Source organism: Hypanus sabinus, unplaced genomic scaffold (genome assembly GCF_030144855.1).
Source record: "Hypanus sabinus isolate sHypSab1 unplaced genomic scaffold, sHypSab1.hap1 scaffold_349, whole genome shotgun sequence".
Classification (NCBI taxonomy): Eukaryota; Metazoa; Chordata; class Chondrichthyes; order Myliobatiformes; family Dasyatidae; genus Hypanus; species Hypanus sabinus.
In genome coordinates this window covers 150,177-174,656 of record NW_026781251.1, presented here as the reverse complement: position 1 = coordinate 174,656, position 24,480 = coordinate 150,177, and the positions used below count along the sequence as shown (strand labels likewise).

Below are 24,480 nucleotides of genomic sequence, written 5' to 3'. Positions count from 1 at the left end.
CAGTGTAATGCGTATATCTAGCTCCTAAACTATCAAGCTGGGGAAACAATACTTAAAGTCTTCAGATGGCAAAGTGGAAAAGTTCAGTAATCCACGGAAAATGTGAGTGAGAGGAGAGATTTGTAAATCCACACGAACATGTAGAGAGAAGGCAATTACGAAGAATTCCACACACATTCCACGCTGGGTAAACGAAATAACAGTCGCCGAAGATCTTATCCGTCGATTCGTTACGAAATCCACTTAGAAATATCACCAGGTGACAGTGACAGGAATATCGTCTTCAAGTGATTACCACAGAACACCCCGATTCCAGGTAAGGGCCAACAAAAGTGATACCACAGACACTCCAACAAATCCACACAAGGATTATACGAAGTGACAGCCAGGCATCTGTTGTGCACTGCGTGCCGATGATCAACCCAATCTTTTGGGCACAGCAGTGACAAGCTGAAGTCTCTCTCACTCTCACTCTCTTCCTCTCCCTCTCTCCCTCACTCTCTCTCTCCCCCCTCCCTCTCCTCCCTCTCTCCCCTCCCCTCTGTCTCTCTGTCTCTGCTGCAGCGCGTTTGTGACGTCACAGCCGCGCCTCCCTCAGGCACTTAAAGCGACACTCACTCCGCTGTATCTGTCAGTTCACCAGCGCTTGAAAGCCGCCGATCCTTGAATGTGGAGGCGGAAATGCTGGAGAAGACAGCGCCCCACTCGCTACAAGGAAAGCCCGAGCACGTGTCCATGTCCGTGATCTGATTGGATACATCGCCATGACGTTCCGAGCACTGTGACGTCATTCACTGGCTCTCATTTTGGAAGGGATTCAGTCGGCCATCGCAGATACACCAACAGCTTCGCTCTGGGAAGTGGCCGTTCACCTGCTCCGTGTGTGCGAAGAGACTCATTCAGTTCACCCACCTTGTGATGCTCCGGTGAGTTCACAATAAATAGAGGCCACATTTCTGTCCGGAGTGAGCAAAGAGTTTTACTCAATCATCCCAGCTGCGGCAACACCAGCAACTTCACATCAGGGAGGAAGTTCAAATCAGCTCCGTGTTAAATGTTTCACCATCGCGGTGACTGAAGGCAGCTGCACGTTCATGTCAGATTCTGCAGTTCTTGCGGCTGCTCATCGCACCCAGGACAGAACATTGGACGAGTCTGTTCTGCTGATGTTAGCCTTAAACTAGACTGGCGTTTAATATTGTGGATCTGTGACAGATAAATCACTTCTGTATCAAATTCCGTTTCTCACTAGAGAAGTCCCTGCCGATGTTTCTGTTCCATATCAGAATATCAAAATCTACCCCGGCCATTCCCTTCTCACTCACCCTGAAATGACAGGTTGCAACTAGTCACTACTCTGTGGGAGGAAGGATTTCCACTGAATTTCATAGAATCATAGAAATCTGTAGCACATTACAAATACTTTTAGCCCACATGGTTGTGCCGACCATGCAACATTCTCTAGAAACTGCCTAGTATTACCATACCGCATAGCCACCCATTTTCCTAAGCTCCATGTACCTATCTAAGAGCCTCTTAAAAGGCCCTATCGTATCCGCCTCTCCTACCGTCGCTGGCAGTGCGTTCCACACACACACCGCTCTTTGCTTAAACAAAACTTAGCTCTGACATCTCCTCTGTACCTACTTCTAAGTAACTTAAACCTATTCCCCCGCGTGTTAGCCGTTTCAGCCCTGGGGATAGCCTCTGTCTATCCACACGACCAATACCTCTCATCATCTTATACACCTGCATGATTTCCCCCGGTTTGAACAAGACGATAAACCCACTGTGATTTTGACGTTCTCTCCCCTCTCTCCCCCTCCCTCCCCCTCCCTCCTTTCTCCCTTCCTCCCCTCCCACTCTCCCCTTCACCTCCTCCCCCACTAACCCCTCCTCCCCATACCACTCCCCTCCTCTCCTCCTCTCCCTCTCCCCTTCTCCTCTCCTCCCCTCCCTCTCTCCTCCCTTCCCCTCCCCTCCCCTCCCCTTCTCTCTTCTCTCTCCCTCCCTCCCTTGGTGTTTCACGTCACAGACCCACCTCACTCAGGCAATTAAAGGGACACTCAACAGTAAACGAACCTGCGGTCTCGTAACACAATGCACCTCTAAAGTCTGACAGCAGACTAGCGAGTGAATCTTCGATGATGTAGAGTCAGAAACCAAAGAGCTGCCAGATTGAGTCAGACTTTAGGGCTGCAAAGAGGAGGAAGAGGAATCAGACCAGCAGGATGTGGTTAAAAGTGAAAGATTAGAAGCATTTGGAAACTGGTTGATCGAAAAAAAAAAGGTGGTTAATTTCTGCAAAATTCTGGTGGAAATCAACAGTCAGGCAGCAAATGTGAAGAGGAATAAAAAGACAACGTTTACCCCGAGCCTCTTCAGCATGCCTAGCCTGTGTACGCCGCTGCTTAACTGCTGCTTGAACTACAGAGATCTTCCAGCATTTTGTGTGCGTGCGTCTCTGTATTCCCAGCAACTGCAGAATCTCCTGTGTTTTATAACTGCATTTTACTTTGGCATTAGATACACGTTGATATTGAGTATATTGCTTATGGAAACCGCTTTCTGCGTTAAAACAGCTGCAGATTTTTCTATACACACGGAAAAAATGAGGTACAGACATTGAACCGGGGCTTGCAGAAATGTTTAATGGCACCGTGATTACCCATAGGGCCATGCGTTATGAATTTCGCCGGCGCTGAAGCACCGATGAAATGCGCAGGCGTCAGGTTGAGGACGTCTTCGAGTATCACGCATGCGCGCAGTACACTGAAGGCCTTGAAAATGTCGGGTGCGGGTAAGAGCGATTCTCCGTGTTTTTCTCTGAAACACCGACTTCAGAACGATTCCTGTGAAATCCGGACATCACAGTCCGCAATTCCGGGACAGTCCTGCCCTCTTCCCTCTCTCTCAGCCCCACGATCCGTACACGGGCCCCGGGGAGCTTCCGGCTGATGAGGGAATGGGAACCGATGGATCTCTCAGACAGAGCTGAGCTCCAGCTATCTAAACGCAAGGATTAGGAACTCCGAGAAAGGGAACAAAATCTTTTACATCACCAACTGAGAAAATCACCTTTGTTCCAACTCCAATCACTAATAAGAGAAAATCTGAAGATGCTGGAAATCCAAGCAACACACCCAAAATGCTGGAGGAATTCAGCATTAGTACTCTTTTCCATGGATGCTGCCTGGCCTGCTCAGTTCCTCCAGTATTTTGTGTCTGTTGCTTGTTCTACCTCCTCTTGTTCTGGACTTTTCTACTGGTGAGAACATGTTTTGTCCCATTCTCTCTGGGTACTAAATGATATCAAGCAACTTTGCCCTGGGCAGCAAGTAGCTTTCACATCTCAAATGTGCCAGACTCCAGTGAGACAGAAAGACTTCTGCCCTTCCCTTCGTATTCATTGGCATTGCCATCACTGAGTTCACCACTGTCAGTCTTTGTCTGATGTGTGTATTGTGGCAATGCAAACGTTGCTGGAGAATTGGGGGAGGCTTCAGGGGAATATAGAAACTGAGTTCACCACTGTCAGTCATTGAGGGGGGGGTGAGGGTTCAGGGGAAATATTTATGTTGAATATAGAAACTGGTGATACTTGTGTGTATTCTGGAGTTGGAAAAGTTGCTGGAGAATTTGCAAGTGGGAAGAAGTGGCGTGATATTAGGAAATCCGAATTTTTAAAGCGTAACTTAGCAAGCAAACCACATATGGACAATATGCAAAAACTTTGGTGAGAAAATCCTTCATTACCCATTACAGGCCTGCTACATAGGTTGTGTGAGAGTGCAGATGAAGTGGATTGAACCCAGAGGAGATCAAAGTTCCTATTGACAGTGATTTGCTAGCTGTGAAAATGAATACCTCTCTATATAAAATTCACTGTGCACATCTTGGCACTGGGTAAAAAAATACACAGTGCAAGATTTATGTACACACTGGTTATTTCAAATTAGAGGGGGTATTGGAGGGAAGATGGGGAGACCTGTAGTGTCCCTGATGCCCTCACTCACAAGATGTGCATCCAGCTGCAGCTTGTAACCCTGCACTTTAAGGAGTTGGAACTTGAAACGCATATGGGAATTGATGGTCATTCCAGATACCAGCACTCTGCCCAGTCAGGAGATGATTTCTCTGTCCAACTTGGGAAGAACCTCACTGTAACAGTGTGATACCAGATCAAACCTTGGCAACTCAAGTAATCTCATCTGAAATGTTGTCCTACACCCATTGATGGATTTTGTAAATCTTTTACAGGTTAAAAACGGACAGGAATTTGTCTCCAGGAATCTCAAACACGACACGCCAGTTTTGTTGTCTCTGTCTAGATATTTAAGAAGTGGAGCAAGGGATCCTATCGACCATCCTTCCTGCTCAGACTGTGGGGAGGGATTCACTCGGTCATTTGACCAACTGGCAAGCCCGGCATTTTACACAGGAGAAAGGCCGTTCACCTGCTCAGACAGTGGGAATTGATTCACTTGGTCATTTCAACTGAAGGTACATCAGCAAGTTCACACTGGGCAAGGCCATTCATCTGTTCTGTGTGTGAGAGATTCTGCCGGGCATCCCACCTGTGGACACACCAGTCAGATGACACTGGGCAGTGGCTGGTCATCTGCTCAATTTCGGGGAAGGGATTCTCTCAGTCATCTGACCTAATGGCACACCAGCGTGTTCACACCAGGGGGCAGCCATTCACCTGCACAGTCTGCGGGAAGGGATTCACTCAGTCATCCCACCTACTGAGTCATCAGCGAGTTCACACTGGGGAGAGGCCATTCACCTGCTCAGAATGTGGGAAGAGATTCACTCAGTCATCCACCCTACAGAGTCACCAGCGAGTTCACACTGGGGAGAAGCCATTCACCTGCTCAGTCTGTGGGAAGGGATTCACTCAATCATCCAACCTACTGAGTCATCAGCGAGTTCACACTGGGGAGAAGCCATTCACCTGTTCAGTCTGTGGGAAAGGATTCACTCAGTCATCCAACCTACAGAGTCATCAGCGAGTTCACACTGGGGAGAAGCCGTTCACCTGCTCAGTCTGTGGGAAGGGATTCACTGATGCATCCCACCTACTGAGTCATCAGCGAGTTCACACTGGGGAGAGGCCATTCACCTGCTCAGTCTGTGGGAAGGGATTCACTCAGTCATCCCACCTGCAAAGTCATCAGCGAGTTCACACTGGGGAAAAGCCATTCACCTGCTCAGTCTGTGGGAAAGGATTCACTCAGTCATCCAAACTACTGGTCCACCAGCAATTTCACACTGGGGAGCGGCCATTCACCTGCTCACCGTGCGGGAAGGGATTCACTAGCTCATCTAAACTGAAGGTACATCAGAGAGTTCACACCGGGGAGAAGCCATTCACCTGCTCAGTCTGTGGGAAGGGATTCACTCAGTCATCCACCCTACAGAATCATCAGCGAGTTCACACTGGGGAGAGGCCATTCACCTGCTCAGAATGTGGGAAGCGATTCACTCAGTCATCCAGCCTACAGAATCATCAGCGAGTTCACACTGGGGAGAGGCCGTTCACCTGCTCAGAATGTGGGAAGGGATTCATACTGTCATTTTACCTACAGAGACACCAGCGAGTTCACACTGGGGAGAGGCCATTCACCTGCTCAGTCTGTGGGAAGGGATTCACTCAGTCATCCAACCTACTGGTACATCAGCGAGTTCACACTGGGGAGAAGCCATTCACCTGTTCAGTCTGTGGGAAGCGATTCACTCAGTCACACCATCTGCAGAATCATCAGCGAGTTCACACTGGGGCGAAGCCGTTCACCTGCTTAGACTGTGGGATAGGATTCACTCAGTCATCACAACTACTGGCACACCAGTCAGTTCACAATGGGAGGTAGCCGTTGTTATGAATCCCTGGGTTTCGTTTGCTGTGGACTGTCATTTTAAAAGAGAGAGAGAGAGATTAAGAAGGTGAATCAGCCTGACTTGCAGCTGGTTTACATCGTGTGCAGCTTGTTTAGTTTTAACCGAGGACATAGACACTCAGAGTCAGATGGAGACGGAGGAAAAATGGAAGGATCAAAACCAGGGAACTAGGGGCCAAGTGTCACCGTTTGGAACTTTCCTATGCCCACAAGGGTGGGTTAATTATCGATTTACCATACATCGAATGTGTGGTTGTCACCTTGTTTGATCCATAGGAGTGGATCGGATTTGGCGCATCCTGTGAAGACCACTTATGTGTTAACCCTTGCCGGCTGTGGTGTGGTTGTTCACTTGAAGACGACACACCTTGTGACAAGTCACTTTCAGTGATAATTTGTATGTGGATTTGGAGCGATGACAGATAAAATCTACAGTTACTGTTCTCTTGATTTACCACCAAAGAACCTGTGGAATTCTACATATTTGCGTTTTTTCGCCATTTACCCTGGATTACAAATCTCTCTCTCTCATCGCCTATACTGTAGTCGAACTGAACTTTCATACTTTACCATCTCAAGACTCTAAGCCTTGTTTCCCCCAAGCTCAATTGTTTGGGAGTTACATTTACACACAGTTATAAACTTAACATTGTTAACTTCTGTTTATCTTGTTTAAGTTGCAATATTACAAGTAGATTCTAATAAGGATAGATTTAGCATCAAAACCAGACTCCAGGTGTAGTCTATTGCTGCTGGTTTGTTTCTAAAGCATTATGGTTCATAACAAATTTGGGGCCTGCATCTGGGATATGAACAAATGTGGGGTCTATTGATCGATTAAATATCAATTTGATTGGGGAAATCCCTTTTGACTTATTTGTGTGTGGAAATCAGCAGCAATGGACATTTATAAATTTCTGGAATCGCCAACCCCTGAGGCATCAGGAAAAGCCAAAAAGAATGAATTACTGACTGTTGCTAATGGGTTGAATCTTAAGCAGGTAAGGGGGTGTGAAGGACCAGGGCAAGCATAAAACTGGGAAAGGAGGTAAAGGAAAACCAATAGGGATTTTATAAAATATAGGCATCCACCCCCTTTTTCAGAGACTGGGATCCCTGTTTCTACCGGTAATAATGTGCATTTCAATGTGTTCACTCAGCCCTCGATTCTCTAAATGAAAGGGTTATCCACATTTGATCTTTCTTTATATGATGACCCAACCATTTCAGGGATCATTCTATTGAAACTCCATTGCACTCTTTATAACAAATACTCTCTAACCACTTTGTTAATCCTCTGTGCAACAAAATGTGCATCTTCCGCAGCCCCATGTTGCCCCAACCACTCACCTCCTGAACCTTTCATTGGCCCCACTTGCACGTCAACCATCTGCCGGTGTTTTCCCCCTAATGTGAATCCCTCTGCTCACCACCACTGTGGGCTCAGACATTTCCGCAGATTTCCACCGGGACAAACATCCTGTCTGTCCCCTCTCACACCATTTTTTTTCCTTTCAATAAAATCGCTCCTCTCCCTCCCCAAGGAACTGGCATCAAACCGACAGGCCGAGCGGTCTCCTACCTCTCGACGACACATTAGCCTTCGGCCGCAGGAGACGCTTCACAAACGCCCCAACTTCCCTTGGAGGGAAATGGAACTAAATCAAAAAACGGACATTTACTCGACTGTGATGTGGAGTTTGAGGCTGGGGCGAGAGTCGAAATCAGCGGGGGTAACGCCCTCTGGACTTGTCCACCTCTGCGAACTGGTGGTAACAAGTGATTGACATCGCTTTGCACCAGAGGGAATAGAGCAGCCCCTGAATCCTCTGTTGACAGCTGTGGGGGAGGGCTGGTCACATGATTATTAGCCCAGCTATTAAACTGATAAAGCCCGAGCTCAGCAACACATGGATGACGTAAGACGCTGTGCACGTAAGGGCAGATCCCGGTGTGGGTCGCCCATGAGTGACGTCAGGCACGAGGGAGGTCTGTGCGACTTCACCTGTGGGGATGCACTCCCATTTAAATGCACCTTAATGTGCGTTTCTTATGATTTCAGAGGGATAACAACATTAATCACGGGTTTCATTACTGAATCCACTGTTGTGAGGTGTAAAGTCTCCTGTTATGTGTCCGGCTGGGCCTTGTTGGTTGGGGGCTATTGATCTATTAATTATCTATTTGATTGGGCATATCCCTTTTGATTTATTTGTGTGTGGAAATCAGCAGCAGTGGATATTGATAAATTTCTGTAGGTTGGATGACTGAGTGAATCCCTTCCCACGTACTTCCTCATCCAGGTCATCCACTCTTGGTCGTTCTGGAATCATTCTTTGACACTTCTCCGGACCCACTCCAATACGAACACATCTTTTGCTCAGATAATAAGTCGTAAGTACAGGTCGGAATCTGCTCACTATCCACCAACAGTGATCTGCACAATGTGTTGTAAAGCTATAGTATCGCATCCTTGCTCTTATATTGTTAACATTGCAGTTGTCATCCTTAATCAACTCAATCTGCAAGCAAATCTTTAGGGCCTCTTGCTCAAGGACTCACAAGCACTTATGCACCTCTAATTTTTTCAAGTTTCTCCCATCTACTTTTTTTCTATGCCAATTACTTCTACCAAATGTACATGACTTGCATACACTGTATTTCAACTGCTACTTTGCTGGCATTCTCCAGACCTATCGAAGTCCTTCTGCAGACTCCCGCTTTGCTCTAAACTATCTGTCCCAGACCTATCTTTGTATCAACCGCAATGTTCGTCACCAAGGTATCAATTCTGTCATCCATATCATTCACATTTAACATGAAACGATGCGGTCTCAATACTGATCCCTACAGAACAGCATGAGTTACCGACAGCAAATCAGAATTGCCCACATTATTCTGACTCTTTCTCCCTTGTCAGTACAAGTTTCTTTCCTGTAATTCCATGAGCTGTGATCCTGTTAAGCAGCCTCACGTGCAGCACCTTAGAAACATAGAAAACCTGCGGCACGTTACAGACCCTTTGGCTCACAAAGCGATGCCGAACATGTCCTTGCTCTAGAAATGCCAAGGGTTACCGACAGCTCTCTGTTTTTCTAAGCTCTGTGTACCTATCCAGGAGTCCCTTAAAAGACCCACAGGATGGTGACTGTTTGGAACCCATCCCACAGGGAGAGCAAGAGGTGAACAACAGGGGAGGATTTGAAAGGACTGTCCTGGAACAGAATCACAGGCAGGGTCCAGCCGGCCTGAGTTGACCCTCTGCTATGCACTATGTGTGTCATAAATTCACTGCGTACCGGAGACAGAGTTTAAAATAGAACTGATTTATTTGTCTCAGAACCAGAATATTAAACTCCAGTCCCATTAAAGGTGAATGTGCAGCAGAAGAAACTCCTCCCATGCCCAGTGACCAGGGTGCAGAACTGGGTGTGGTGAGCAGCAGCAATAGTTGCAGAGTTCAGCACTTAGTCACTCTCGAAATTGCATTCAGCAACGGTGATGGACATATATCCAGCATACAGCTTATTGAAACTTTCTCCCCAGTGTGAACCGGGTAATCTGTCACAAGTATAACAATGTTTAGAAAACAGGGATTTGGAGTGTGGGTCTATCCAATGAGAGAAATGTTCCTTCTTGTGAGTCTGGAAGAGAGATTTTCATGGTCTTTTGCTGGGGAGAGATGAGATGATGCGAATGGAGAGAGTGGGCTCTGTTTCTTTTTTTTTGTTTTCTTTACTAACCCTATAGTCAAAGTAAGAATTATAAATCTCAATTGTTTAATCACATATTGTGTACCGTTGTTATTTCGGGGTACAGTACTGATTTGTAACAGGTGACACATCACGCAGTATCCACCCAAATGACATTTCTTAAGTTTGGCCGGGCTGGGGCCGGGGGCAAATTAAGCTATATCAAGCTGCTAGCTAAAATGAGAGTTACATAAGCTTAGATTACTTAGTGAATCACTTCCCACATTCACCGCAGGTGAACGGCCACTCCCTAGTGTGAACTCGCTGATGCACATTTTGGTTGATTTGGCTGAGAGAAACTTTTCCCAAAGACTGACCAGTTGATCGGCCTCTACTCAGTGTGAACTCGCTGGTGTCTCTGTAGTTGAGGTGACCGAGTGAATCCCTTCCCACAGTCTAAGCAGGTGAACGGCCTCTCCCCAGTGTGAATTCGCTGATGTACCTTCAGTTGGGATGAACAAGTGAATCCCTTCCCACAGTCTGAGCAGGTGAACGGCCTCTCTCCAGTGTGAACTCGCTGATGTACCTTCAGATGCGATGACTGAGTGAATCCCTTCCCACAGTCTAAGCAGGTGAATGGCCTCTCCCCAGTGTGAACTCGCTGATGTACCTTCAGTTCAGATGAGCAAGTGAATCCCTTACCACAGTCTGAGCAGGTGAACGGCCTCTCTCCGGTGTGAACTCGCTGGTGTACCTTCAGCTTGGATGACTGAGTGAATCCTTTCCCACAGTTTGAGCAGGTGAATGGCCTCTCTCCAGTGTGAACTCGCTGATGTACCTTCAGTTGGGATGACTGAGAGAATCCCTTACCACAGTCTGAGCAAGTGAACGGCCACTCCCCAGTGTGAACTGACTTGTGTACCAGTAGTTCGTGTGACAGAATGAATCCCTTCCCACAGTCTGAGCATGTGAATGGCCTCTCACCAGTGTGAACTCTCTGATGTCCTTTCAGATTAGATAAGCAAGTGAATCCCCTCCCACAGTCTGAGCAGGTGAACGGCCGCTCCCCAGTGTGAACTCGCTGATGTAACTTCAGAATAGATGACTGAGTGAATCCCTTCCCACAGTCTGAGCAGGTGAATGGCCTCTCTCCAGTGTGTACTCGCTGATGTACCTCCAGTTTTGATAACTGAGTGAATCCTTTCCCACAGTCTGAGCAGATGAATGGCCAAACCCCAGTGTGAGCTCGGTGATGTCCCTTCAGTTGGGATGACAAAGAGAATCCCTTCCCACAGTCTGAACAGGTGAAAGGCCTCTCCCCAGTGTGAACTGACTTGTGTGCCAGCAGGTTGGATGACCGAGTGAATCCCTTCCCACAGTCTGAGCAGATGAACAGCTTCTCCCCAGTGTGAACTCGCTGATGTTCCTTCAGTTTAGATGACTGAGTGAATCCCTTCCCACAGTTTGAGCAGATGAACGGCCTCTCCCCAGTGTGAACCCGCTGATGTATCTTCAGTTTATCTGAGGAAGTGAATCCCTTCCCACATTCTGAGCAGGTGTATGGCCTCTCTCCAGTGTGAACTCGCTGATGTTTCTTCAGGTTAGATGACCAAGTGAATCCCTTCCCACAGTCTGAGCAGGTGAACGGCTGCTCCCGAGCGTGAACTCGCTGGTGAGCCATTAGGTCAGATGACTGAGTGAATCCTTTCCCAGAAATTCAGAAGTTGACCAGCCTCTGCCCGGTGTGGTGTGAACTAATTAGTGTGTCCACTGGTGGGAAGACCGACTGAACCCCTTCTCACACACAGAACAGGTGAATGGCCTTGCCCCAGTATAAACTTGCTGATGTCCCTTCAGTTGAAATGTCCAACTGAATCCATTCCCACTGTCTGAGCAGATGAACAGGTTCCCCCCCCACCACCCCCGTTTAAAATGGCAGGCATGGCAGTCAGTCTGATGATAGAGTGAATCCCTCCCCACAGTCTGAGCAGGAAGGATGATCGAGTGAATCCCTCCCCACAGTCTGAGCAGGAAGGATGATCGAGTGAATCCCTCCCCACAGTCTGAGCAGGAAGGATGATCGAGTGAATCCCTCCCCACAGTCTGAGCAGGAAGGATGATAGAGTGAATCCCTCCCCACAGTCTGAGCAGGAAGGATGACCGAGTGAATCCCTCCCCACAGTCTGAGCAGGAAGGATGATCGAGTGAATCCCTCCCCACAGTCTGAGCGGGAAGGATGATCGAGTGAATCCCTCCCCACAGTCTGAGCAGGAAGGATGACCGAGTGAATCCCTCCCCACAGTCTGAGCAGGAAGGATGATCGAGTGAATCCCTCCCCACAGTCTGAGCAGGAAGGATGACCGAGTGAATCCCTCCCCACAGTCTGAGCAGGAAGGATGACCGAGTGAATCCCTCCCCACAGTCTGAGCGGGAAGGATGACCGAGTGAATCCCTCCCCACAGTCTGAGCAGGAAGGATGATCGAGTGAATCCCTCCCCACTGTCTGAGCAGGAAGGATGATCGAGTGAATCCCTCCCCACAGTCTGAGTGGGAAGGATGACCGAGTGAATCCCTCCCCACAGTCTGAGCGGGAAGGATGACCGAGTGAATCCCTCCCCACAGTCTGAGTGGGAAGGATGACCGAGTGAATCCCTCCCCACAGTCTGAGCAGGAAGGATGATCGAGTGAATCCCTCCCCACAGTCTGAGTGGGAAGGATGATCGAGTGAATCCCTCCCCACAGTCTGAGCGGGAAGGATGACCGAGTGAATCCCTCCCCACAGTCTGAGCAGGAAGGATGATCGAGTGAATCCCTCCCCACTGTCTGAGCAGGAAGGATGATCGAGTGAATCCCTCCCCACAGTCTGAGTGGGAAGGATGATCGAGTGAATCCCTCCCAACAGTCTGAGCAGGAAGGATGACCGAGTGAATCCCTCCCCACAGTCAGAGCAGTAAGGATGGTCGAGTGAATCCCTTGCTCCACTTCTTAAATATCTGGACAGAGACAGCAAAACTGGCGTGTTGTGTTCGAGATTCCCGTAGACAAATTCCTTGTAATTTTTAACCTGTAAAAAGATTTACAGAATCAATCAATGGGTGTAGGACAACATTTCAGATGAGATCACTTGAGTTGTCATGGTGTGATCTGGCAACACACTCTTACAGTGAAGTTCAACCCAAGTTGGACAGAGAAATCATCTTCTGACTGGGCAGAGTGCTGGTATCTGGAATGACCATCAAATTCTCTGATGCTCTTCCTGTGTCTATCAGAATGGGGCACTTCTGCCGTCTCCAATCTGTGACCTGGCTCAGTTTGACTCTCTCCATTGGTATTATTCCCTGTTCCCACTGAGCTGCATGGTTTCCTGTTCCCACAGTAACTGAAACACTCTCACACAAAAAGCCAGCAGTGCATTCCATGCACCCACCACTCTTTTTTTAAAAAAATAGTTACTCCTGACATCCCCTCTGTATCAATTTTCAAGCACTTTAAAACTCTGCTCTCTTGTGTTAGCCATTTCAGCCCTGGGAAAATAACCTCTGGCTATGCACACGATCAATGCCCCTCATCATCTTATACACCTAAAAAAGCTCTTAACCAAAAAAAAGGATATTTTACACATTATACGTGATCGAGTTCATCTGCACTCTCACACAACCTATGTAGCAGGCCTGTAACGGGTAATGAAGGATTTTCTCACCAGAGCTTTTGTACATTGTCCATATGTGGTTTGCTTGCTAAACTATGCTTTAAAAAGTCAGATTTGCAAACATCACTCCACTTCTTCCCACTTGCAAATTCTCCAGCAACTTTTGCATCGCCACAATACACCAGTTTCTATATTGGACATAAATATTTCCCCTGAACCCTCCTGAGGAATTGAGGATATATAAACAAAATCATTTTGAACCTATGAAACCTCTGGCCAGAAGAATAATTGGGACTGAATAGGAATTTTGAACTGATGTGAACTCAGTTTTCAGCATTTAGCTAAGACAGGCTCATTACCAGTTCTCTGAGGCTTGCAGAGAGACACACTGAGAGCTGATAACATTATACATTGTACTCATGTTTGAGTAAGTGGAGGAGGACTCCCTGATAAGGACAGGAATGAACTTGTTTGTTATTAAATCAGGGCCTTGCAAAGGGAATAACTGACAAGGACGAGACTGTACATCCATCTGTAATTAAAACCTTGATTTAGTAAACTCTCAATTCTAAGTAATTAAGTTTTGCACCAGTTCGAACAACATATTGCAATAGTAATGTATGGGCTTACTATGTACTATGTACAGGCTGTAACCTAAGTCAGTCCATTTGTAAACAGTGGCAGTGCTTATGTGCCTACCCTTTGACAACTGGGTCTCAATCTCCTGCAGAAGAATGCACAACAAACTGTGGTGATGATAAGAAACTGGACTCCCGAGTTTTAATTGGACTCAACTTTTAACATTTGTCATCACGAACAGGATCCCAATACAGGGAGTGCCAAGCAGACGGGCTGAGTAAGCGGCTGGACCACTCTGGGGACTGCAGAGACTGACCAGGTGCCCAATAGGTATTTTACCTTTTGTCACTCTCCGTTACTTCATTTGGAGGTACGGTCCCTCACCCAAGGCTGATTGCTTAGCTTGACGGGATTGGGAAAGAATCTGTCGAGAGGCTCGTATAAGGAAGGCAAAATTTTGCTAAGTGGGCATGTGGCGGTACCAGGTAAATTTTACTTAAGTGGGCAGGAGGCAGACATGCCAGGTAATTTCATTAATTGAGCAGGAGGTGCCAGCCGGGTAAAGTTACCTGATCGATAATTGAGCAGGAGGCTTTGTGCCGGGTAGATTACTTAGAGGACATGGGTCAATTGCAGTCGATTGATGCGAGTGGGCCAGGAGCAGCCCTACACAATATGTCTGAGAGTTTTCCAGGCAAGGAAAAAGATTTTCAAATGTTGAGTGCAGCGCTGAATAAGAAATTGGGGAACAAACTGTGGCCACGGGGGGGGGAAGGGAAACTGGGATATTACATCATGAGAACAAACAGTCAATTTGATATGGAAAAAGAACTGTGGAAAGAAGTGGAAATTGTTGAAAGGGAGTGAAAGGAAAAGCAGATATGAAGTGGAACAGTATATTATTAGCAAGTTGGAGTAAGAATGCATGTGACAATGGGGTAGAGGTATGTACTGCAAAGATTGGGAGACACTAAAAGTGAAGTGTGAATGGGTGGATGTGCACCGAAAACGAGAGCAGGAAAAACAACGTAAGCAAACCAATGCCGGCCCAGATAGGAGAGAAGGGCAGGAACGTCAGACAGACAGACAAACGTACTTTATTGACCCTGAGGGAAATTGGGTTTTGTTACATACTGATAGGGAAACAAGGGATCCCAAACCCATGTCTGTCATACCGACCCTGCTTGAGGACAGTGACCGTGATGAGGAGTGGGAACCCCCCCCCCGTACCTCTCCTACCTTACCAGGGGCCAAGTGCACCCACTGCCCCCAAACCCCAACGATGGCCGCTCGGGTAAAACAGCAGGACAGGGAAGTGGGGGGGGGGGGGGGGGGGTGCCACTTTACCATGAGATCCTGAAAGGGAATACAGAGGGTTATTCCGAGACAGGGAGGGAAGAATCCAATAAAACCCCAGAGTTAATGGCTCCACAAAGACAATTCCCACCCGAATGCTGCCCAATCCACGAGCAGGAGGAGGGACAGCCCTCAGTGATACCTGTGTATGCACCCTGGAAGCCTCAAGAAATGATAATGATCATGAATCAGGCCCCAGATTCCAGCGCAGTGTGTCCGCAATACAAAAATGTTTAATGCGACTCCACAAGATTTATTCAGTCTCTGCTGCATGATTCTCTCAGCTGCTGAGGGGAGGAAATGTAAGGCAGAATTGAGATACCAAACCTATCAGGAGTTACAGGCGGGAAACCATAATGAGAATGAACAGACAGACCAGATCATTCAAGCCTTGGAAAGGGCTCTCCAGCAACCTGTAAACATTAGTAAAGTACTTGAATGCAAACCTACCCCTGGGGAATCGGGACCAGACTATTGGGAATGATTTGTGGCCTGCTATGGCACTTTCACAGGAGACCAAGCCTTTAATAATGGGAATCTGTCCCCCCAGTTTAATGCCCTACTGTTCTATCGCTTACCAATATAGATAGCCAACACGATTAAAAATAATATGGACTGGCCTGGCAATGACCGAAATCGAATGCGACGAGCTTTGACATATCATTGCGACCCGACTTTCGAATCCCGATCAACCTTGAAGAGAACTAATATTAAAGGTGAATATGTTCAGTGGAAAGAAGGATGCGAGTGGGCTATATCTGGGGATCAGAAGAAATGAAAGCTACCACGGGACAGGTGGGGAAGACAACCCGCTTAGAAATGGACAAGCAAAGATGCTTCCTACTGTGATTTCCACCCCTCAGGAAGAGCCCAATGTAACATTGCAAGTTGCTGGAATTCCAGTTCCATTTATGATTGATATGGGGCAACCACAACCACTCTCGATCAGGAAACAGTAACAGAAAAGGGATTCCAGCTATCAGACGCTACAATCACTCTGTCTGGCTTTGAAGGCATAGCATGTACGTGTTCACATAACCAGCCTCTGCAGGTGGAATTCCAGGGGAACCAGTGTGAGGTTTCATTCACAGTCACCACCAGTCGGGGGTGTCATCTCGTAGGGAGAGACGCTCTGTCTGTTGGAAGTCGAGAGCCTATGCACAGACAATGGTATCACCCTGCAACTAGCGAACAACCAACAGCTTCCCCAATTTCTGAACCCCCCCCCCCCCCCCCAGGTAGTGGGCACTTAATCTGGACTCCACTGAGTTTGAACCCCACCTGCCAGCGGCCGACCCTCATGTGATTCTGTGCTTTGACACTAGGGGGTGCTCATCTGAGGAAAGCCATATTTCTGCACCCCTCGAGGGACAGAAATTCCCTTTCACGGTGCTTGGACAGGTTAAAGGAAGAGAGGGCAGCTCATTACTGTCCGAAGTTCTGGATTTCCTTTTGCGACAGACAGGACTGGTGGCTGCCCATACCAGCATCAGGGTTTGCCCTGGGTTCCCTGACTACACCCTGACAAAACAAGCCTCCAGCATGAAAGCCTCCAGACTGGCAAGATTTCCTGTGGGCCATCTCCGATACTTGAAGGAGTCGGAAGTGAAGACGGGACATCTAGTAAAACTCTCTTTTAATATTGACAAAACCCAAGATGGTGTACCACATCTCTGGGCAATTTCAGGCCATGAAGTTGGCCGCACCAACTGCCCCCTGTCTGGGTCACAGTGAAAGAAGGACAGACTCTCCCATCCATTCTGCAGTACTCCCTCAAGCCTGAGGCAACTTGTTACGAGGATGGAATCTCTTTTGTGGACCCAGCAGGGAAACGATGCGATAGTGATGAACAGTTGAATAGTTGAACAGGCCTCTTTTGAAGCAGCTGTCTCTGCCCAGAAGGCTGAGCTGTTTGCTTTGACTCGTGCCTGTATCCCAGGAACAGACAACAGTGGGAACGTTTACACAGACTCCCGTTAGGCATTTGGAATTGTACATGACTACGGGGCTCTCTGGGAACATGGGGATTCCTGACTTCCTCTGGCCACCCCATTAGTAATGCCACCTTTGTAAACAACTTACTCACCATTCTACAGCTACCTCGAGTTTTGACTATTATTAAATGTGCAGCCCACGCCCGCATGTCTAACCTGGTCACTGCAGGCAATGCTTTAGCAGGTTAGACAGTGAAAAGTGCGGCACAATCCTCGGTAGTTGTAGTCCGCTCGGGTTCCCGTCAAGCAACCCTCCGTGACTCAAGCAGAACGGGTTTGCCGGACATGAGGGAGGTGCGTACTTTTCAGGGGGACGCCTCTAAGGATGAGCGCAAACTGTGGTCCCAGATGGGGTTCCAGAAAGACCCCGATCTAGGTTTTTGGATCACCCCAGTGGGACAGGTTTGTGTTCCTACACAGTTTTTACCAACATTGGTCAATTATGTAAATAACTGTACACACTTGGGAAAGGAGGGAATGGTTGGTATCCTGTACCCTGCACACCGGATACGACTCCCTTGACAGGTTAACCTTTTTCGTGTCTACAAGTTGATTTCATTGAATTGCCTAGAGTACATTGCTATAGATACTGCTTGGTTATTATAGATGTGTTTAGTAGATGGGCTGAAGCTATTGCAACTACCATTAATACTGCTGTGACTGTTGTGAAGGTTTTATTACGGGAAATAATTCCCAGGTACGGCCTGCCAGAGATGCTGAGCTCTGACAATGGCCCACAATTTGTGGTGAAAGCCAACGAAGGAGTATGTAACAAATTAGCTATCAAGCAACAATTCCACTGTGTATACCACCCACGGGCCACTGGCAGAGTGGAAAGAGGCAATGGCACTCTGAAGAGTAAACTGGCCAGACTAACAGCGGAGACTGGACTCACTTGGTTGAAGGTCCGACCAGTCGCCCGATTCCACATGAGGGTTACCCCACAGGGGAAAACAGGGTTGTCACCAGCTGAAATCATTTACGGACGGCCCACGAGGACACCCTGGGAACAAAGTCTCAGGATTAAAGGCTAAATGAATAAGAATAAGGAACCTTGGTTCTCGAGGGAACTCTGATAAAGAAAAAGAGAGATGTATGACATGTATAAGAAACAGGGAGCAAATAAGGTACTGGATGAGTATAAAAAGAGTAAGAAAATACTTAAGAAAGAAATCAGGAGGGCTAAAAGAAGACATGAGGTTGCTTTGGCAGTCAAGGTGAAGGATAATCCAAAGAGCTACATCAGGTATGTTAAGAGCAAAAGGATAGTAAGGGATAAAATTGGTCCTCTTGAAGATCAGAGTGGTCGGCTATGTATGGAACCAAAAGAAATGGGGGAGATCTTAACTTTTTTTTTGCGTTTGCATTTACTAAGGAAACTGGCATGGAGTCAATGGAAATAAGGCAAACAAGTATTGAGGTCATGGAACCTATACAGATAGAAGAGGAGGAGGTGCTTGCTATCTTGAGGTGAGTAGATAAATATCCAGGACCTGACAGGGTATTCCCTCAGATCTTGAAGGAGACTAGTGTTGAAATTGCAGGGGCTCTGGCAGATATATTTAAATGTCGTTATCTATGGGTGAGGTGCCAGAGATTTGGAGAATAGCTCATGTCGTTCCGTTGCTTAAAAAAGGCTCTAAAAGTAATTCTCGAAATTATAGGCTGGTAAGTTTGATTTCGGCAGTGGGTAAATTATTGGAGGAGTACTAAGATATAGGATCGACAATTATTTAGATAAACAGGGTCTTATTAGGGAGAGTCAATATGGCTTTGTGTGTGGTAGGTCATGTGTAAGAAATCTATTAGAGTCTTTTGAGGAGGTCACAAGGAAAGTGGATGAAGGGAAGGCAGTGGATGTTGTCTACATGGACTTCAGTAAGGCCTTTAACAAGGTCCCGCATGGGAGGTTAGGTAATAAATTTGATTAGACATTGGCTCAATGGGAGAAGTCAGAGAGTGGTAGTGGAGGATTGCTTCTCTGAGTGGCGGCCTGTGACTAATGGTGTGCCACAGGGATCAGCGTTGGGTCCATTGTTATTTGTCATCCATATCAATGATCTGGATAATAATTTGGTAAATTGGATCAGCAAATTTGCTAATGATACATAGATTGGAGGTGTAGTGGACAGTGAGGAAGGTTTTCAAAGCTTGCAAAGGGATCTGGACCAGCTAGAAAAATGGGCTGAAAAATGGCAAATGGAATTTAATACAGACAAGTGTGAGGTATTGCACTTCGGAAGGAAAAAACAATGTAGAACAGATAAGGTAAATGGTGGGCACTGAGGAGTGCAGTAGAACAGAGGGATCTAGGAATAATGATACAAAATTCCCTAAAAGTGGCATCACAGGTAGATAGGGTAGTAAAGAGAGCTTTTGGTACATTGGCCTTTATGAATCAAAGTATTGAGTATAAGAGTTGGAATGTTATGGTGAGGATGTATAAGGCATTCATGATGCCAAATTTGGAGTATCGTGTGCAGCTCTGGTCACTGAATTACAGTAAGGATACTAATAAGGCTGAAAGAGTACAGAAAAGGTTTACAAGGATGTTGCCAGGACTTGAGAAACTGAGTTACAGAGAAAGGTTGAATAGTTTAGGACTTCATTGATTGGAGCATAGAAGAATGCGCGGAGACTTCATAGAGGTACATAAAATTATGATGGGTATAAATACAGTGAATGCAAGCAGGCTTTATCCACTGAGGCAGGGGAGAAAAAAAACCAGAGGACACGGGTTAAGAGTGAAGGGCAAAAAGTTTAAAGGGAACATTGGGAGGGCTTCTTCACAACTTGTTCTGACAGAGGCATAACTGGTTCTTCTGGGCTCATTCTGTCTCACTCCCAACTATTTCCTACCTTCCTTTGTGCAGGTGCGTAATGTCTAAAGGACCAGTGTTTGAGTAAGCGAGACTCACCAAACTTTCTCCTGATTGAATCACTGGAATCTCCGAGTCAGATTGGTTTCTCTCCAATCAGTGCTCTCAATCCTTGGGCTGGTTCACTTGTTGCTGTTCCCTCAACTTCAGTCGTGGTTTTTCTTCCAATAAATCTCTCACCGCAGGACTAACTTTAACATGAAAGATAATGAAGCACATTAACAATACAAAGAAGGACCAAACGTTTCTACTTAATGTACAAGGAGCAACACTCACTGAAATTTAAACGTTGAAGGCAAATATACTGATCTCAGTTGTCCCTCACATGTCACAGAACGATATGGGATAAGGAGGAGGCATCATTCAGTCATGGTAAGACATACAACACAGGAACAGAAACAGGTGATTCAATCCATCTGATCTGCCCACCACTCAACCATGGCTGATTTTCATTCCAACACCATATTCCTGTCTTCCTCCTGTAACCCTGAATCTACTTAGCAATCATGAGTATATTAATCTCTGTCATAAATATTCCCAAATGGCAGCCTCAATCAGACTCTGTGGCAACAAATTCCATAGATCAGACATCTTTTGGCAAAAAAAAAAATTCACAACTGAATTTTAACAGGAAGCATCTTTATTCTGAGACAGTGCTGTCAGATCACAGACTCTGTGTCTAATGGAAACATCCTCTCCATGTCCACAGTATCCAGGCTTTTCAGCATTCGGTAGGTTTATTAACCATACATCCCTCCACCGTCCCTCTGAACTCCATTGAGCACAGGTTCAGACCTATCAAATGCTCCACCGATCATTCCTGAGATTACTTATGTAAACCTTGTTAGCAACAACTGTACTGAACACATTTCCAGGAATAACAGACAAATTGGTACCAGGATAATTTAAAGGGAAACGTTGTGCTTTCTTTACAGTTTTACTATCACATGTGCTGGCGCGTGGCCAAGTGGTTAATGCGTTGGTCTAGTGATCTGAAGGTTGCTAGTTCCAGCCTTGGCAGAGGCTGCGTGTGTGTTCTTGAGCGACGACACCGGTGCCAAGCTGTATGGGTCCTAATGCCCTTCCCTTGGACAATATCACTGGCGGAGGGGAGACCTGCAGAGACTCTAACGGAGGCCTATAAAGTATCACAGCCATTTTCATTTCCAGGTTAAAACAGGTCCATTTCATGAAATATAAACAAGAAATAAAAAGAAACTGGAATTACCAGAAACACTCAGCAGGTAAGGAACAGCTTACAATACAATTCAATTAATAACATTTCATCAGAATGACTTCAAACATTTTCAGTTTTTAGTGCAGATCTCCAGCACAGCTGCCTGAGTTCCACTGAGTAACAGTGAGGGGGGATTTCCAAACTCAGGGTCTATTTCTACTGTTGTAAACACAGAACAGCCCATTTACTCACAGCCTCTCCCTGTGAGGATGGAATGGGAACTCATCCTCTCCTCAGATTGTCAGTCATTGCTTCCAAAGGAACTCCAGAAACAAACATCTGATCCCAGACCAGAAATACTCACTCAACACTTCCCAATCCCAAACCGCTCGTTCCCCGGGTCCATTTTACCTGGATCGAAAACTATGATATTCCAGGACCAAACTCACAGAGTCACACAGCTGAATCTGCCACTCACCGACACTAAGAGTCTCACACATTGTCCCCACATCTCACACTGGGTAGTGCAATCCGGGATTTCCCCACAACCAATGTCCAGCTGCTCAAAATTTCTGCTTCATTGCAGGACGATCATCCAGCCCCATCTGCAGAAGCTCAAAACAAAGTCAAGCCAAAACACCAACAGTTCCATTTGCCTGGAAAGCCGATCACAGGATTAGAGCCCAAGCACCAACTCTCCCAGTACTCTTTGCTGCCAGTAAAATGCTGCACTGTGCCAGTCCATCACTGATCATAAACTAGCACCTCCACACCAATGCACAACAGAACTGGGACCTGATGACCCTCCTGCATTCCAGCTAACAATAACCGATACTGGAAATGACTCAGCGAGGCCAAAGGTACAAAAGAACACTTCACAATGAAGACAAGGGTTAGAAAAAGTTTGCTGATATATAACATTGAGGAGGTGGGATACAAGGCGGACTGAGGATGACCCAGATGGTTAATGTATATCACTGAAGCGGGGTTGCAGGGTGTGAGGAGACTGAACAGAGGTTGAACAAGATGAACAGATGGAACCAGGTGGGAGAAGGGATCAAGGACAATCACTGATTGTCCTCCAGCAACACATAGGTACTGAATGAATAGTACATACTATTGTACAAAAGATTCTAAAATGACAGAATTGGCAAAAATAACAAGAACTTTGCCAGATATACTTTGACCCTCACCAGATTTTTATCAACACACCATAGAAAGTTTCCCATCCAGACACTTCACGTTTTGCACAGTAACTGCTCCATCTGTGACTGCGAGGAAATGCAGAGACCTTTGGATACAGAGCAGCACATCACAGACACCATCCTCCCCCCGAGACTTCCCAGTCCCTCGGTAAAGCAGGCAGTGAAATCAAAGATCCCCACAACCTGGGACGTTCTCCTTTATCACCCACCCCAGTCTGGGAGAAGACCCAACAGCCATAAAGCTCCAGGACAAATGTGAGGAGCCTCAGGAAGCGAGGCGATTTCAGGGAAGTTAATGGGACTCAGTGGCCAACATCAGATTTCCCCAACACAACATGGAGGATGCGTGACCACCCACCTGGAGATTGTGAACATGCACAAAGAGATCGTAACATCTATGGTTAAATGGGAGGGGCAAATGGGATCACGTGACCAGTGGGGTCTAGCACCCCAGGCATAGACTCCAGCTTCCCAGCATTCTGTGAAAATAAACAGACGCCCCTCACATCTCCTCTCACCTTAAATGTGTCAGACATTTCTAACCCCCAGGAAAAAACATACCCTCTGTCCACTCTATCTATTCCTCTCGTAATCTTATAAACGTCCATCCAGTCTCACCGCAGCCTGCACCGCTTTGGAGAAAACAACACAAGTTTGTCCAGCCTCTCGTTATAGCTCATGCCCTCTAATCCAGGGAGTATCCTGGTAACCCTCTTCTGTGCCCTCTCCAAAGCCCCGACATCCTTCCGAGAATGGGGGTGACCAGAACTGTATGAAACACTCCAGTTGTGGTCTAACAAGTTTTACAAAGCTGCAACACAACTTCCCGACTTTTGAACTCAATGCTTCATCTAATAAAGCCAACCATGTCATTTGCCTTCTTAACCGCCCGATCAATCTATGCAGTCTCTTTCAGGGAGTGATGAACTTGGAGTCTAAGATCCCTCTGATCATCGACATTGTTCGGGGTTTTGCATTTAACAGTGAACTGTCTCATTCATTCAGGGGTGCAGTGCTACCAGAGCTCACCGGAGCGCCGCTCCGACACCTCTGGAAAAAAGTCAAAATAAGCAAGTACGGAATTTAACAACCCCGGATATTAAATAGAGGGAATTTTACGGAAGCGGGGGTTGGAAAATGTTGGCTGGTGGGGAAAAATACCACTGATAACATTAAGATATTTGATCGTTTTTTGTGAAATCCTGGAGCTGTGACTGCTTTTTATTTAGGTATTTGTGAAATTCCTTCTCCCTCGACCCATTGTCCTAGGAAGCTGGGAAATAGCTGGACACGAGTCTGAGCATTCTTCCGCTCTTTCCAATGGGTACCATTGGATACCATGAAGGAGCTATATTCAGCAAGGAATGAACATGGAAACTCAAGTTTAAAAGTTGAAAACAATGAAAGAAAAATTCACTGCTTGCTTATCTTCGGTCTGACTTTGATCAAATACACAAGCTAATCATCCAAAATCCTCTTCTACACCTGGATAAATTTAGTTTTGTTTTCCAAGCCAAATGGGAAAAAAAAGACATTTCTAGGCTTTAAGCTAGTTTTACATCATTTCAACTATTATATCATTAATAGCAGATCAACCCCTTGGCCTCGCTCCACCAACTGCAGCTGATTGGAAAGAGGCTCTTTTTCTCATTGTGATGAAAGGAAGAAGAATAATTTAGTGAGGTAATGAATGAGACAAAACACATTTCCAAACCTCCCAAATGGTTGCTCTCCTCCCCTGTTAACATTTATGACTTTCTATTCGTATGACAATCTTTTCTATTCGTATAGATGTGATAATAATAAAGATTTAAGCTTGTTTAACTTTTTATATATTTAAAGACTAAACAGTGTCTGTAAAGGTCAAACCATGTAACACCCGTCATGTGAGGATATTGTGAGTATCGACACTCACAGGTACACTTCCTGTCCAACCATTTCTCTGAGAGAAACAGTAGGAGGCAGAGTTGCGAACGGTAGGAGGCAGAGTTGCTTTTGAGACTAATATTCAGAAATATTCATGGCTTTAGCAATAGTTTATCAGATGTT

The 24,480-nt window shown here is 46.4% G+C and overlaps 2 protein-coding genes across 6 annotated transcripts; one reads left to right on the top strand and one right to left on the bottom strand.

Annotated features, from left to right (window-relative positions):
* Window positions 1–569: 569 nt before the first annotated feature.
* Window positions 570–23,802, top strand: LOC132388558 (zinc finger protein 229-like). Of its 5 annotated transcripts, XM_059960934.1 has the most exons (6): window positions 911–926; window positions 2,675–2,800; window positions 4,261–8,294; window positions 14,062–14,150; window positions 18,546–18,640; window positions 21,220–23,802. In XM_059960934.1, the coding sequence occupies exon 3, from the start codon at window positions 4,665–4,667 to the stop codon at window positions 5,871–5,873; it is 1,209 nt and encodes a 402-aa protein (XP_059816917.1). In that variant the 5' UTR covers window positions 911–926; window positions 2,675–2,800; window positions 4,261–4,664; the 3' UTR covers window positions 5,874–8,294; window positions 14,062–14,150; window positions 18,546–18,640; window positions 21,220–23,802. The 5 variants fall into 5 exon arrangements, 2 of the variants coding, with proteins under 2 accessions (XP_059816919.1, XP_059816917.1); XM_059960936.1 differs by lacking the exon at window positions 2,675–2,800 and having other exon boundaries at window positions 570–926; XR_009510270.1 differs by lacking the exon at window positions 911–926 and having other exon boundaries at window positions 2,778–2,800; window positions 4,261–4,503.
* On the bottom strand, window positions 9,211–11,515 carry LOC132388556 (zinc finger protein 229-like). The gene has a single exon (XM_059960930.1). It carries the CDS (start codon window positions 11,271–11,273, stop codon window positions 9,984–9,986), a length of 1,290 nt encoding a protein of 429 aa, XP_059816913.1. The 5' UTR covers window positions 11,274–11,515; the 3' UTR covers window positions 9,211–9,983.
* Window positions 23,803–24,480: the final 678 nt, after the last annotated feature.

Coding starts and splice junctions, on each gene's coding strand:
- LOC132388558 (XM_059960936.1), top strand. CDS start 4,665: ATGGCACACCAGCGTGTTCACACCAGGGGGCAGCCATTCACCTGCACA.
- LOC132388556 (XM_059960930.1), bottom strand. CDS start 11,273: ATGGCTCACCAGCGAGTTCACGCTCGGGAGCAGCCGTTCACCTGCTCA.